Here is a 15,030-nt window from a genome sequence, read left to right on the forward strand (position 1 = left end):
AAGAAAAACTTAAAAATAAGATACATATGTAAAAAAATTTTAATATTTGGTGTTTAATCCCTTAGCCTTAATGACGGCCGATAAGCGAGCTGGCATCGAGTCTACTAATGTATGTAATGTAATGTACATATGTACATACATATTAGATATCAAATGAAAGGTATTAATGCGTAGGTCATATAAATATATAGGACTGTATTTGATCTGGCTCCTTTGTTTTAAAAGATATTTGAATTCAATTTTTATTTTCAATTTTTCTAATAAAAATTTATATATAAAAATTATTTTTTCTTTTTATCATTTAAATTAATTTTAATATATAAACAATTTTTTTTAAAATAAATTCAACAAATAAATCTTGGTTCTTAATATTTTTTATAAAAATTATAATCGTTACGGTCCCTGCTTATATCTCTTTTTCTCTCTTTAGTCACTTGGAAAAGTTTCATGTCATAAGGCCATAAGCAAGAAAGTAAATAATAATCTCAAAAAAGGAAACTTGGTATAATTAAAAATGAGAAGGTATATTTCAGCATACTTCTGAAGGTCAGATGGTATATTTCATCGATAAGTCTACGGTCACACCGACTTCACAACCAATCGGCACATGTTTTGAGAAAATGAATGAAATTGAAAATCTGTTGGAATGTATTACAAATACAAATTTGAAAACTCAAAGAATTTACTTGAACATGCTTGACGAAAATGATATCATTTGGAGCAAGGTATGTTGCTGTTTCACCGAAGAATCTTCAGATCTCTATTTCAATAACAATACATCTTATGACTTAGAAACTTATTGTGGCTCAACAAATAACTAAATTGGTTATGAAAAGAAAAACGCGTGCCCTCGGATACCGGCTTCTTATTTGTTACCTCAATCAATACTCCCTAGAAGTATCGGAAAAATCTGCAAATGTGTGGTTGACAATTATATTTAAATCTTTAAACGAATTCGAAATCCGTTTATACGGGGAAATTATATTTGAAGCATTGGGTAAGTTTTGATATCATTTTGTCTAATTGCGTTTTATCTCAACGTACAATCGGCATAAAATTTTATTTTTGCTCCATTAAGAGCCAAGTTGACGATATTAAAATTATGGTTATGCCATCAATGAAAACCAGATTTCCCACTGCATTGTGGAAATGCAGCCCCAAATCATGACACTACCCCCGCTGTGCTTTACTGTTGGTCTTTAGTGATGTTTCTGGAGCTCAGTATTTGGTTTCCGCCAAACCATAGACTTGCCATCACAGAAAAAAGGATAAACTTGCTTTCGCCTAAGAATATTACATAATCCCACCAGCTTTGGTCCTTTTTGGAATATTCCTGGGCAAACATTTTCCTTAATTTTCGGTAGCGCTCAGAAACAGGCTTTTTCCTTGCGATACTCAAAATGATTATAGGGGTATATTAGATTTGTGGTGAATGTGGATGTGTGTAACGTCCAAAAGGAAGCGTTTCCGACCCCATAGAGTATATATATTCTTGATCAACATCAATAGCCGAGTCGATTGAGCCATGCCTATCCGTACGTCCCGATGAGCACCTAGACCTCAGAGACCAAAAGCTAGAGCAACCAAATTTTTTTTGTGATATCACACTGTCACAAGAATATTGCAAAATTTCGCCGCGCCCCTTCCGATGTGGCCAGAATTATAGCCAAAAGAAACAAATGAAATTGCAGTGGCTACGCATCGGCTGGCTAAGTGCCAGAGTTAAGCAGAGCTGCGGCCTTTGGCGCGGCTCACAACGTTCCTCCTATTTCCGCTCCACTACCGATTCTGAAACGAATAACAACAAACAAAACTGGATCTGCAGAAATTGTCATTTTGTATCTTCTTTTAAAGAAGTTCACTACTTTCCCGGTCGTTAATTAAACGTGCCTTATAAACGCAACCATCATTTTATTTTTAGTTTTATATATTCAATAATAGAAAGAAAATTAAATGATATTCATTCATATTGATTTTACAGCACTACTCATAGAAAATATCCAACGCGATTTTAATTTGTCAAAAGCATTTGGCTCCGTACATATCCTTAAAGTGATCGAGAAGGTTTCACTAAATGAGGTACTTGCAGACGATTTGTGCACCCTTTCTGCCCTTCACACTGTCGAACAATGTTTGAAATATTATCCAAGGAGTCTTAAATCTGGAAAATCTGCAATTGAGAAGTTCTTGATAAAATTATTAGACAGCACTAATCCCGATATTGTCTTTCAAACCGGTGAATGCTGGCTCTTATTACAAAAAGTACGCGGTTCTCTCAGTAATGGAGCTGATAATGATGAAAGTCAATGGCGAGATTACCAAATGACATTATTGGGTAGTCTTTATTTTATTATAAACAAGACATGTCCAATATCTGAGGAAATATTTGTTTGTCCAATTGTGGCAAAACACTTAGAGCATTTTACAGTGCATTTGACAGAAGATCCAGTAGAACGAGCCGCACAAGTCTGTCAGCGGTTTTGCAATCTTATCGATTTTTTAAAGATTGCCTTGAGGTGAGGACAACCGATATTTTAGAATTTATTTATAACTTATATATTTATAAAAACATTTCTTTTGTAGCAAACCGTTCCATGACAAAAAAATCATTTATACGCAACAAATTTTGTGTTTTATACAACGTGGATTACATGTGAAATTAAATAATGAAAATAATCCAAAAATGGATTATGTTTGTTTTAAAGCATTGTTACCGCGAATGCACATTAAGTTGTTGGAGCTTCTGGAAGTATTGATTGACATGTAAGTTAAAATCAGACAAATTTATCAAAATGGGTTTTTTTTTTCTAAGCTAACTTTTATTAAGTAGCACTATTCATTTAATTAAACTCGATTGACCTGAAAAATAGGTGACATAAGATCTCAGGCAATGACAATGGTAGCAGATTATATAAAAACAAGTTTGTTGTTTAATAGCGATATAACAAATATATGCTATTACCAGGTTACACACAAAACTATTTTGCTACTTTCCGTTTGTAATAAGTACACCCAGCGACAAAAAAAAGCCGCACTCTGAAATTTCATCAATGTTTGATTTCTCCAGCATGAGGTTTTCCCAAATGTTATCCGATTTCTTTAATTTTTATTTTTTGTTGTCAAAGCGACATCAGTTTCACACAAAAGTGTATACTAATTTGTTTTTGCATCATAGTCATATACTTATAAACAAATTATTTGTTAAAACACACGTTTGTAACGGTTTTTCGGACATTTTTACCAAACGGAAGCAAAAATTAAACTAAAATAGAAAAACTACTTTTTACAACCAAAAATAACTTTTTTTCTATAAGTTAATTTGTTTTTTGTAAAGTAATAACTAATTCAATATAATTCAAACGTTTTTTTTTAAATTAGTAATTAATATTTTTTGGTACCAATCTTAAGGAAAGATCGTGTTATTATTAAACGAGCTTCAGGATCGGCTTAAATATTATGTTAAGATAGCATCAGAACTGTAGCAAAGTATTGCAGATGATATTTCGGCTCGAACTATTCAACGTCGGCCAAAGGAAGTGTCTTTAATATCAAGCACAGCTGGCCAAAAGCCACTTATGCGTAGTTGAATGAAGAAAGCTCGCTTAAATTGGTCTACAGAAAATTTAAATTGGAGTGATTATGAGTGGTCACGAATCATATTCTCGAATGAGTCCAAATTTAATCTTATTGTACCCGATGGTTCGCCGCAGAAGAGGAGAACGCTTTTTCGAGAATTGCTGCACTGCCACCGTAAAGCATTCGCCTTATAATATGATATGGGGATACATATCTAAATATAAAACTGAATTAAAGGTATGTTTAAGGTTAATTATGATTAAGGGCATGCTGAATGCAAAAAAAGCATGAAGAAATTATTCGCTGTGGAGTTGTGTCCAGTATGTAATCAGTTACTGAGAGAGAAGATCCCATCTTTCAGGACGATCCTGAACCTTGTCATCGATCGCGCTCTGTAAGTGATTATTTGACGCTTTGTTATATTTAAAATGAAAATGAAGAAAGCGGAAGCCAAAAACTATGGTTGAGTTAGGGGAATTTATAGAAGAAGTTTGGTTTAAGGATATCACAGATGAATATCTGATGGTTTTATACAATAGCGTTAGATAAAAGACAAGCGGTGTACCACAAAATATTAACTAATTCATAATTTGAAAAAAGTAATTATTCAGTAATATGGTTTATTTTTAGTTAATAGAAAAATAACTCATTGGAAAAAATTTTGTTTTTGTTGAAGAAATCGTTTTTAAAATTTTACTGAATTTCTATCCTTTGTTTGATCAAATTACTAAATGACCGTTGAAAAAAGTGTTATTTGGAAAAATATATTTTTTTAACTTTATGAATTTGACATCAATTTAGTATATAATATTGTTAGGAATTGATTTATCGATACGAAAATAGAAAATTAGACGAATCGTATAACATTTAAGAAAACCCCACGCTGGAGAAGTAAAAAATGCATAAAATATTAGAGTGCTGTTTTTTTTTTTGTCTTTGGGTGTATATATCCATTGCTATGCACTTTATTCTGTGTCACTGTCACATTTTTGTAGCCTGTAATTACAAATTTACAGGCAAAATCAAATACATTTTATATCGAAAAAAATGGGAGATAATAGGCGTGCGTTAGATTTGAATACTCTCAGCGAACTAATTTATTTCCCAAAATTTCCTCTTAGCCAGCTAACCCCCGGTGGCACAGCGGGGCGAGTTCGCTACGAGCTAGAGAGCGATCTTTTATTGCGTTCCCGCTTTGCCGTATCCCAACTTACACTACTAGAAGTTTCGCAAAACTAAAATTTTTAGTTTGTTAGTCTCGCTGGACCTTTCAGTGCAAATGCCCATGTAGAATATGGGTCTAGCAAAAAGGTTATACGCAAATAAAAAATGCGGAGCGCTAAAATTAACATTCCGCATATCATATAATCATTCTTTTAATCTTATACAATTCAAGATGTCACACTCATCTCAGGATGTATTTTCGCATTATATTGAGCATTTTACTGGAGTCACTTGAAAGGACCAAATTGCTTTTAAAGGAAGGAAACCAACTCCAATTTGTGTAAGTAATAATTTTTGTTGTATAACTAGCAAGTAACGTCAGCTTTTCTTGCGTTGCAAAGACATTTAATTAGAAAACAATCTTATGCTGATATTTCTTATCTTTGAATTTTTGTTTGTTAAGAATCGTATACTTTTTACGTGCACATCAAATCTACATCTATTTTAATGTTCCATGATTAATATATTCATTGATCATTGATCTTAAATGGCGCACTGTCGTGTTGCTTCAAAACAAGCAATTGACAGTAGGTGCAATTTTTAGGTAGCAATTTATAAGTAGGTGAAAGTCGTCGGCGTACGCACAGAAGTGGATTTTTTTATGAAGAGAGATGTCGGCGAAAAGCCGCTTTCTGAAATTTGATGCATTTTTGACTTCTCCAGCATGAGGTTTCCCCAAAAGTTATCCGATTGACTAGAGTATTCGGTGATCGGTATTAAAGACAAGTTCTAAAATCCTACCCATGCTATTGCATATGTCAACGAAATTGTACTGCATGAATGGGAACATCAGGTTAGAGTCTTCAGAAGTAGAAATTGCATCTAATCTTTTAAGTAAGGGACAAACAATAAGTGATCAAATCTTATTATAGTTTATTTGTACAAACTTTGAAGATATGTCTTTCAAACAGAGTTTATTTTATGAAAATATCTTTATTCGTTAAAAATGTTTGTATTTTTAGAAAATTTCGATTAATGGTTTACAAAGCAATATCACTATGGTGCTCTAACTTAAAAGAAGGAAGTCACTGCGAAATAATCTCGGAGACCCTTATAAGCGAAATATTAGATGATGTAACACAGCGACAGTCACTTTTATCGAAAGAGGTCAGAATTTAATAATTAAACGTAAATCTTTAACGATCGTATTTTTTTATCTTAGTCAATAGAGAGAAAAACACTGGAGACTCCATTTTCCAGGTTTAATTGCCTTTCTTTTAATGAAAATGAGAAATTGCTTCGTAAAAAGGCCTTTTCTTGCCTTCACATAATTTTAACATCGTCTGGTCATTTATTACGGAACTCTGTTACAAAGGAAAGTACGGTATATTTTTTATTTTTTTATTTTTAATTTATAAATTTTTTTAACAGAAGGTACACAACGCTCTATTGGAAATTTGTATTAAAATGCATGCAGAGCATATGAAATCGGAATATTCGTCTAGACTGTGGAATTGCCGCTTGGATATATATAAAATATTAATTTTACTATTGAAGTCGAGAAATTACAGCTGTCCTGCACCATCTGAAATTTTAATGTGCTTTTTAGATGAATCTCGTTTATTTGAAAATAGCCTTGAAGTACGCTTAAATTCTCAAGCATTATTCGAAGCCCTGGAATCATCGCTCCACCCCCAAAAGGAAGATTTATGTTTTAAACAAGAATGTTTTAAACAAGGATGTCTAGAGCAAACAGACTTAACTATAAATAAAAGTACTAATTTTATATCAGCGATAGATTTTAAATTCCCCTTGAACTATGTTAGTGACCGAAATGAAAAATCGAATTCACATTCTTCCACCCACCAAATAGTTAATGAGCAAGACAGCACGCAGCAGACCAGCTCAAATCAACAGTTAGGTATCAAAGTAAATAATTCTGAAAGCCACGAGGGAAAAAATTTTAGTAACCCAATAACATTAAAAGAACAGAAAATAATGTTATTACCTTTGTCTGGTGAAATGCCAATACATAATCAAGATGAGGTTGGCTCATCTCATTACGGGGGTGCAAAATCGATAGTAAATTTACCTTTAAAATGTGAAAATCTGGATGACGATAAATTGATTGCCGAATTAGAATCCGCATTTGTAAATGAGCTTAACTGAAGTGTTATTAAATTTTTTTAATAAAAATGGTTATTTTGATTTTTCATTTTTGTTACTGCAAGTGCCGTAAAATTTAGTTGTAAAATATCGTCATCTTTTAGCAAATAAAAAAATTTGTACACATCTATAGAATGTTTCAACAATAAACTTAAAATTTTTGCCGACATGTATACATTTGAAGAGGCTATATTAAAATCTTGTGCCAAAAAAACCTCAATTTAAAAACAAAAATTTTTTTTTGTTTCACATCTATGCTGCTTTCTGAAGGATTTAATGTTATAAAATTGAGTTTTTAAACCAAATACTCAAACAGCATAGTGATATATTAGATTTGTGGTGAAAGTTTCCGACCCCCCGAGTGGCTGTTGGTCCGGCCACCCAGGATGCATTGTCGGCTGGATTTGGCGTTGGCATCAAGGTGTGATGCCCATGGTGAAAGCGAATTGGCTGCATCCGAGTGGCTGCTGGTCCGGCCACCCAGGATGCATTGTAGTTGGTGTTGGCTTTGGCATCGTGGAATGATGCCAACGATGTGCGTGAATTGGCCGCGATCTACAGAGTGGCGAACTGGTCCGGCCACCCGGGATGCATTGTCGAAGATATTGGCATTGGCATCGGGATGTGATGCCAATGAAGCGTGATATATTAGATTTGTGGTGAAAGTGAATGTGTGTAACTATACATATAACATATAAGTGTATAGATGTGTAATATAAAGTATATGTATATGTTCTTGATCAGCATCAAAGCCGAGTCGATTGAGCCATATCTGTCTGTCCATCTGTGTCCATCCGTGTTATTTGACGCCTTGTTCTCAGAGACTATAAGAGCTAGATCAACGAAATTTTGTATCCAGACTTCTGTTATATCACACTGTGGCATCCACAATTTTGAAGATACAAGGAAACCAAAACCGCAGAATCAAAGAAAATTACCATATCATCCAGACTGCAGATCTGAATCAGATCGGATACAAAACGGTAAAATGTAATTTTAGGAGGTTTATGAAAAATTAAGAGGATCCAAAATCTAACGAAGGGAAACGTTGTGAGTTGCTACCGCGACCGCAACTCTAAATTTATACCTGATAACTGTGTCAGTTTGGCTCTCCTCCAGCATACGGCGCTAATATTAAACGACACGACCAAGAGTGCGTGCGAGAGCGCCTCTGGCGCTGCGTTGTCACTGCAAATTGATTTGTTCCTTTTGGTTTTAATAATGAATCGATCCAGATTTGGCAATCTGATAGATATGGTCATTCTCTGTGATTGTGCGTTTTTAGTTTTCTCGAATCTTCAATATCGAAAGATAACATACGAAACTAGTGAAGAGGCAATAGTTTCTTTAGTTATAAATATTGTAACCACAGACGGAAGGCCATTTTTGCTATTGGATAGCGAAGGATTCCGCGAAATTGTAAACCCAATTTATGATGCGCTCTGAGTACTATAACGTCACGTTATGTAATGAATTTCGTGAAAATTGGAGAGCAGCCTATTAAAGAAAACATAAAAAGTCGTACAAAATAGGTGTTGCCACTAGAACAGTAAAGCTATTTTTGGCATAAATTTTCAAATAATAAACTCAAAGCTGTGTAAAAGTACCGGGCTGTACATCAATGAAAAAATTATGTAGATGCTCTAAGATTACGGTAAAGAGCTTCAGGTAAGAATTAAATTACAGACATTAAATTTTAATTATCTTCAACTTCAAAGAACAAAAATTTCACGTACAGCATTACATCGGTTAATGGGAGAAATATGATAAAAGCCATTGAAATTTTAAATGATGATGCTACAGCTACTCGATTACATGGTCTGATGAGGCTATTTTGGTCTAAGGACGGATTCACATTCCAGTGTAGGCTTGAACTCGGAACGGAGTGTTGAGCTTGCATAAAGTGAATATTTTGGAAATATTCCCTTCGGTCAAGCGTAGGAGACCGTTCCAGAAATTCTGGGGAGGGAGTTGGAAGGAAATTGATTTCGTATAAGAACCCCGAGGTTTCTACCAGTTTGATAGGTTCCTTGGAAATTTGACTAGAAAACGATTACATTTGATTCGTTCCTTTATGCACTTTGCCTGTGAGTACCCAGCCGAAAATGGTTTCCTGCCCGAGGAGAGTGGTACAGATGTTGGTCTGTGAGCCGCTTAACAGAATGGACAGAAGGATATCCGCTCCAATCATCTATTTGTGAATTCTCATAGAATGTCGGATCCACCCATGCAAGGTTCGGCAGGTCTCGCAACGAATTTTGCGGGATCGCACAGGATGGCAGGTTACCCAACAGTTCCGGCAGAAGTAGGCCGTGCTTTACAATGGCAATACAGCAATTTTCGGAAAAGAATTTACCTCTTCTGCGGCGAACTGTGCGCGAACCATCGGGTCCAATAAAATTAAATTTGGATTCATACGCCAATTTGATTTTTCTTTGGACCAATTTAAGCGGGTTTTTTTTATTTGACTATGCAGAAGTGGTTTTTTGCCAGATGTCCTTACTATGAAAGACACTTTCTTTATAGATGTTGATGACGTTTTCCACTATGGCTTTCGGATCACCACTAGTCTTAGTGGTGGGATGGGACAACTTCTACACGGTAGACAGCCTGGGATTTGGTACATAGATCGCAGTAAAAAGGTCTCGGAACGTAGCGGACATTGTCCCCAGCGAAAACTTCTATGTCGCATGGGGAGTCTGCAGCCGCCGTGGAACTCTGGCTGTGTGGAAGGACGGACTGCTGGTTGTTGGAGCTGATCAGTGAGATCAACAACGCACTGTTCGTACACCGTAAAGCAGTCATCGAATTTGGATTGAAGGTCCGCTTCAGCCTGCGGACCCTCTTCAGCCACAAATGCGAAACAGCTCTTATGCTCTGTCTTAACCTCGGCACACATTAGTGTTGGGTAAACATTGCTCATTTTGGTGAACATGTTCACTTGTTCTTTTTTAGTAAGTGAGTCAACTTACTCATATTTCTCACTTGCTCTCTTAGATTGCTCAGTTACTCACTTGCTCACTTGCTCTGTTGCTCACTTGCTCAGTTGCTGACTTGCTCTCTCAGTTGTTCACTATTCATGCACAGATGGTTCCAAATTTCACTATACTTTCGAATTAGCGACATACTGAATTTTTGAAAGAGTAAACAGCTTTGCCGGTAATACAAAAAGTGTGAAGTAAACGTAAATATGAGCAACAGCTGCCAGATCGCAAAATGCCCTTTGAGGTGCAAAATTGCGCAAAAAGTGAGTAGAGAACAAGTGAACAAAAATGAACAAGTGAACAACAAAGAACAAGTGAGCAAAAAAGAACAAGTGAACAACAAAGAACAAATGAACAACAAAGAACAATTGAACAAAAAAGAACAGCTAGGAAGGAACATGTTTAGTTGCTCACTTAAGTGAACAACTCTTTTTTGTTCACTCACTCATGAGCAACACAACACTAGTATACACGGACCTATATAAATTTAGGGCTGATCGGCCACGGCCAGCGATCGCCCACGTCGTTTTAACTTACAAAAAAACATAGTCTACACGCCAAACACCTTCCACATAAAATGTTATTTTGTTCCTTGTGTTGTCCTTTATTTAGTATTTAGTATTTATTATTAGCTTAAACAGATTAACGTCTTGGTCATTGAACTTAATATGTAAAAACACCAACACCTTTCACGAACCGAAATCTGCAATCAGCTGTTCAGTTCCAGAAGATTAACCCTTAGTGGGGGACGCAGGGGTCCCGTCAGTCCACCGTCTTTGGTCGAGCGATTTCTGGAAATCTCCTCATTGTTTATGTCCCGGGGACCCTTAACAAGAGCTCTTGGTAGGTTAGTCTCCGTAGGGGCCCTAGTTAAATTAACTCCCGTAAAACTGGATCCACTCATCCACACATGTTCCATTACGTATGGGTGAGGGTGTCCCTGTTGGTTGAACGAAAATTTCAGCAGTTATTTCCTTGTTTGCCTTTGTGTCGAACGTTTTGGTGTTTCTTTTTGGTTAGTGATAATATTGCGTATATCTATTTATTTATGAGAAAGGTGAAATTGTCAACTTATAATTATTAAAGTTTGGATATATATTGAAACATGATGGAGTAAATTAAAATAGAGGGAGGACGCGTGGCGTAAGCCATGGATTAGCAGCCGAGGGTGGCCAAAATGAAAGTTGTGTTTGGTCACAGGTAGGGCGGGCGAGCGAAGTGATGACGCCAGAGGTGAAGTCTCTGGGGTTCTCAGACTGGTAACCCAGCGTGTGACGTTTCGTAGTTTGAACTTGCGCATCTATATACTGTATGGTTAGTGGTATAATATTTGTATTTAATATTTACATGATAATTTTTGAAAGTTACAATGACATTCTCGGTAACTATTATTTTATCGAAAACAAGAAGAAGTTTTAAAATTTAATTTGTATTGTTTATTTGCCTGTCAGCAAAAATTTCCATGGCGTGGAAGACGCCGTTCTACGAAAATACTGAAAAGATTTAATTTACATATAACTCTGGTCACACATATTTTATCCATAGAAAAGAAGAATTAGGTAATTGGTTTTTATTTAACTGTGTAAATCAACTAATCAATTTTTCATTAGAATCGTATCAACATGCAAGGGCTTGGGTTACAAAGTCTTAAGAAAAATCCTGCAGTAAGATTAACATTTTAAAATTGATTTTTTGCTCTAGTTATATAATCAATCATTTTGTAGCTGATCCCACTTTATGTCTGTGTTGCGGCAGGAGCCATTGGTGCCGTCTATTATATGGGTCGTTTAGCTACCAGAAATCCAGACGTGACATGGAATCGCTCAACAAACCCAGAACCATGGCAAGAGTACAAAGACAAACAATATAAGGTACCTTCTCAACTACATAATATACTTACATATGTATACATATGTACATACATATACCCCAAATATGCAGTTAGCGGATCGACCAGTTACTTCATTATATTCTGATCATTTCGTATGTATGTGTAAATGTACATAAACATATGGACAAAAAACATAAATCCATATATGCATACATACATGCATGAAATCATAATATAATATATATAATTATGGATGCAAACAACATATCATCTCTTTTCAGTTTTATTCTCCTGTGAGGGACTACTCAAAAACAAAGAGTGCTGCTCCAAACTATGAGGAATAATATCTTTAACATGTTATTAAATTCAATATGAAAATTAAATAAATGCATTCAGTGAATTAAAAATTTCGATGTTTTTATTAATTTTTAAAAACTAGTCATGCATGTTTACTTAGTTTCTATAGAAACAGAAATATAAGTTGATGCACCCGTTTTCAAAACGAAAACATTTTCCTTGAGGAAATGAAAAAAAACAGCTTTTTGTATAACAAAACAAATCTTAATTGCAAAATGAAAAAAGTAGATGATTTTTTTACGAATTAACATTATTTTAACAATATTACCGGGAAAATTGAGCTTGTGCCTTTCATTACAAATAATTTTCTCTTAGCCCAACCTCAAATTTGGCTCGGAAATAATTGGAAATAATTTTTGCGCATAACTGCACGAATGTTCTCGTAGCATGCGCGTAAGAAAACATCTGTATAAGGAAAGCTGTTTCCCGCCACATTTAATTCTAAATGTTGGGGAAACCAAATGTTTTGTTGACCATTAGCAATTTAATTTAAAATATATTTGCGGTTATTCGCACTTCGGCAGACATGTAAAATATACAGGTATTGTATCTAAGATCTTCTTAACACGCGAACTTTTTGCCTCCGTTTTGCTTCAAAAATATTTTCGAAGCAACCAGTTCAGCTGTTTTTGTTTGACCGAATCGCTGAGAAAATGAAACATATCGACTCCAAAAATTTGTGGAAATGAGAGCACCTAAAACGAAAACGATGCGTTTTGGCTGAAAACGTAGTCCGCAAAAGTAAGTGAAAACCGGAGCCTGCCTGATTATTCGTTTATTTGTTTTTTTTTGTGCCAGTTTTAATGGTTTTAGTTTATATAGTCAGTTTAAGTGAAACGTCCAAAAAGCGCTCTACGTCATTTTGCTAAATTCAGAATGGTGGAAATATATCAATTGGGCTGAATTTCTTGATCAAATTCAAATTAGCGAAAGCTGTAAGCTTACTTTTACAAATTACCCAGTGTTTTTCTTCACACTTCATGTTCCTTAGCAATTTTCTGGAAACTGGCATGTTTCTTTATTATCAGGCAGGCTCCGGCTTCATACAAATTTTCCGATTTACTTTTGAAAACGCAAAAATTGGTGCTCGGGTTTTCACAAAAGTCATTATTTTTCCATATAGCGTGGACACGGAGCTGGCATGGTGAGGTGGAAAAATAATACTCGCAGTAACCGTAAAATAAGTAGGCAGGAGAGGGAACGACTGGCGATTTCACGCAAAATCGATGCGTCCAGCGACATAAAATGATGATCGAAGTTTTCCAATGATCTACTGTGAGTCTTGTCTTGGTCCAACTCCTGGAGCTGGCAGAGTTTTCAATTTGCCCTGCATCTTCTTATCTGCTCTAACCTTACAACTAGTATATAGTAACCACACAGCGAGAGCTCACTCACCCAAGTAGCATTCAAGAGTACATGCCGTAACGCCCAGTGTCATAATGGTCAGTGGTCAGAGCTTCTGCCACATTAAGGTCGTCGTCCTCGTCGTCACTTGATACATTTGACACTTCCTCATCCGACGGTACTGACTCAAGCAAATACAACAACTGTTCATCAGTCAAGTCGGACAACTTGTAACGAACCCGCTTTGTCATTTATTCTAATATTTCAATTTCTATTAAGAAAAATCACACAATAAACACAAAAAAACACAACAACTGCAGGTAGTAGTTGAGAAAAAGCTACTGGCAACAAAATATAGCGTGGAACCCCAAAAGTGTCTCAAGACACTTATCACTATTTTTGTGCTACAACTTGCACATCTACAACTTGATTTTGATAGTAAATAAACTAACCTTTCACGAAAAAAATAATGGACTGGATTGATTTTATATATTTACTTTTATAAGTAGAACAAAACAAAAAATGCCGCAGGTCAAATTTGTCGCGGGAAAAAAGACATGTTCTGTACCGTTAAAATCTTCTGAGAGCTTTCAAAGCTTCTTCTCGTAATTGGTGTATTTGTTAGTAACCGTCACTTAATGATGCTCATTGATCAATTGCTCACATGCAGGACGGTGACATCATCGATGGGATCGTCCGCCCAGTCAAGGTATGCCCTGTCTCCTCTTCTGTGGAATATAGCAGTCAACAAGATTCTATGTGACCTGGAAGGCCTATGCGGACGACGTTGCGATTATCTTCTCAGGGAAATACCCCCAAACACTGTGCGACTTAATGTCCGCAAAGCTAGCGCAACTGTCGGAATGGACAGAATCGCGCGGCCTGGGAGTAAGTCCCTCAGAAACGAAACACGTATTATTCACAAATAAATACAAGGTACCGCCCCTCAACCCACTAATACTACATGGATGCAGGCTCTCCTTTAGCGACAGTGCCAGTTACTTAGGGTTGGTAATTGACAAGAAGCTTAACTGGAACCTGAATGTCAAAGACAGAGTGGAGAGGGCAACGACTGCACTCTACACATGCAAAAAAGCTATTGGGCTAAGATGGGGTATGATCCCAAGCATAGTCCAATGGATATACCAAGCTATAGTTAGACCATTACTACTCTACGGAGTTACTGTGTGGTGGCGGGCCCTATCAGAAAGGGCGATCACCAAGCACAGTCCAGCGAACTGCCGCTCTATGCATCAGCGGAGCTCTTCGCACCGAGCCTTGACTTCGCAGGAAAGGAACGGGCAGAAGCAGCAGCAATATGTCCAAGAGACTCATTTCAATGGGTTACTCAGTGCATAGGTCACTCAACCATATTAAATAAAAGCATTACCGTCCCCTCAAAAACAGACCACCAAGTTCCAAGAGAGTACACAGTTACTCCCTTTAACACAATCATCCCTCACATAGACGAATGGCTCGAAGGACTCCCAGGCCCAGATGGGGCCATAAACATCTTCACAGATGAATCAAAGCTGGACGACAGAGTCGGAGGGGGATACTACTTTGAACAGCTAAACATAAGGCATTCCTTCAGGCTCCCAGATCACT

General features: G+C 36.2%; 2 protein-coding genes across 2 annotated transcripts; both read left to right on the forward strand.

The window, feature by feature from the left end:
- Nucleotides 1-568: 568 nt before the first annotated feature.
- LOC117185878 (proline-, glutamic acid- and leucine-rich protein 1) lies at nucleotides 569-7,079 on the forward strand. Its single transcript, XM_033389224.1, has 8 exons — nucleotides 569-725; nucleotides 793-997; nucleotides 1,982-2,516; nucleotides 2,584-2,763; nucleotides 4,973-5,080; nucleotides 5,763-5,907; nucleotides 5,963-6,115; nucleotides 6,172-7,079. The coding sequence occupies exons 1-8, from the start codon at nucleotides 621-623 to the stop codon at nucleotides 6,907-6,909; spliced, it is 2,169 nt and encodes a 722-aa protein (XP_033245115.1). The 5' UTR covers nucleotides 569-620; the 3' UTR covers nucleotides 6,910-7,079.
- A 4,304-nt stretch (nucleotides 7,080-11,383) lies between these two features.
- On the forward strand, nucleotides 11,384-12,091 carry LOC108154165 (cytochrome c oxidase subunit NDUFA4). Its single transcript, XM_017284327.1, has 4 exons — nucleotides 11,384-11,449; nucleotides 11,501-11,554; nucleotides 11,615-11,761; nucleotides 12,003-12,091. The coding sequence occupies exons 2-4, from the start codon at nucleotides 11,513-11,515 to the stop codon at nucleotides 12,063-12,065; spliced, it is 252 nt and encodes an 83-aa protein (XP_017139816.1). The 5' UTR covers nucleotides 11,384-11,449; nucleotides 11,501-11,512; the 3' UTR covers nucleotides 12,066-12,091.
- The last annotated feature ends 2,939 nt before the right edge of the window (nucleotides 12,092-15,030 follow it).

Source organism: Drosophila miranda, chromosome 2, assembly GCF_003369915.1.
Source record: "Drosophila miranda strain MSH22 chromosome 2, D.miranda_PacBio2.1, whole genome shotgun sequence".
Taxonomy (NCBI): domain Eukaryota; kingdom Metazoa; phylum Arthropoda; class Insecta; order Diptera; family Drosophilidae; genus Drosophila; species Drosophila miranda.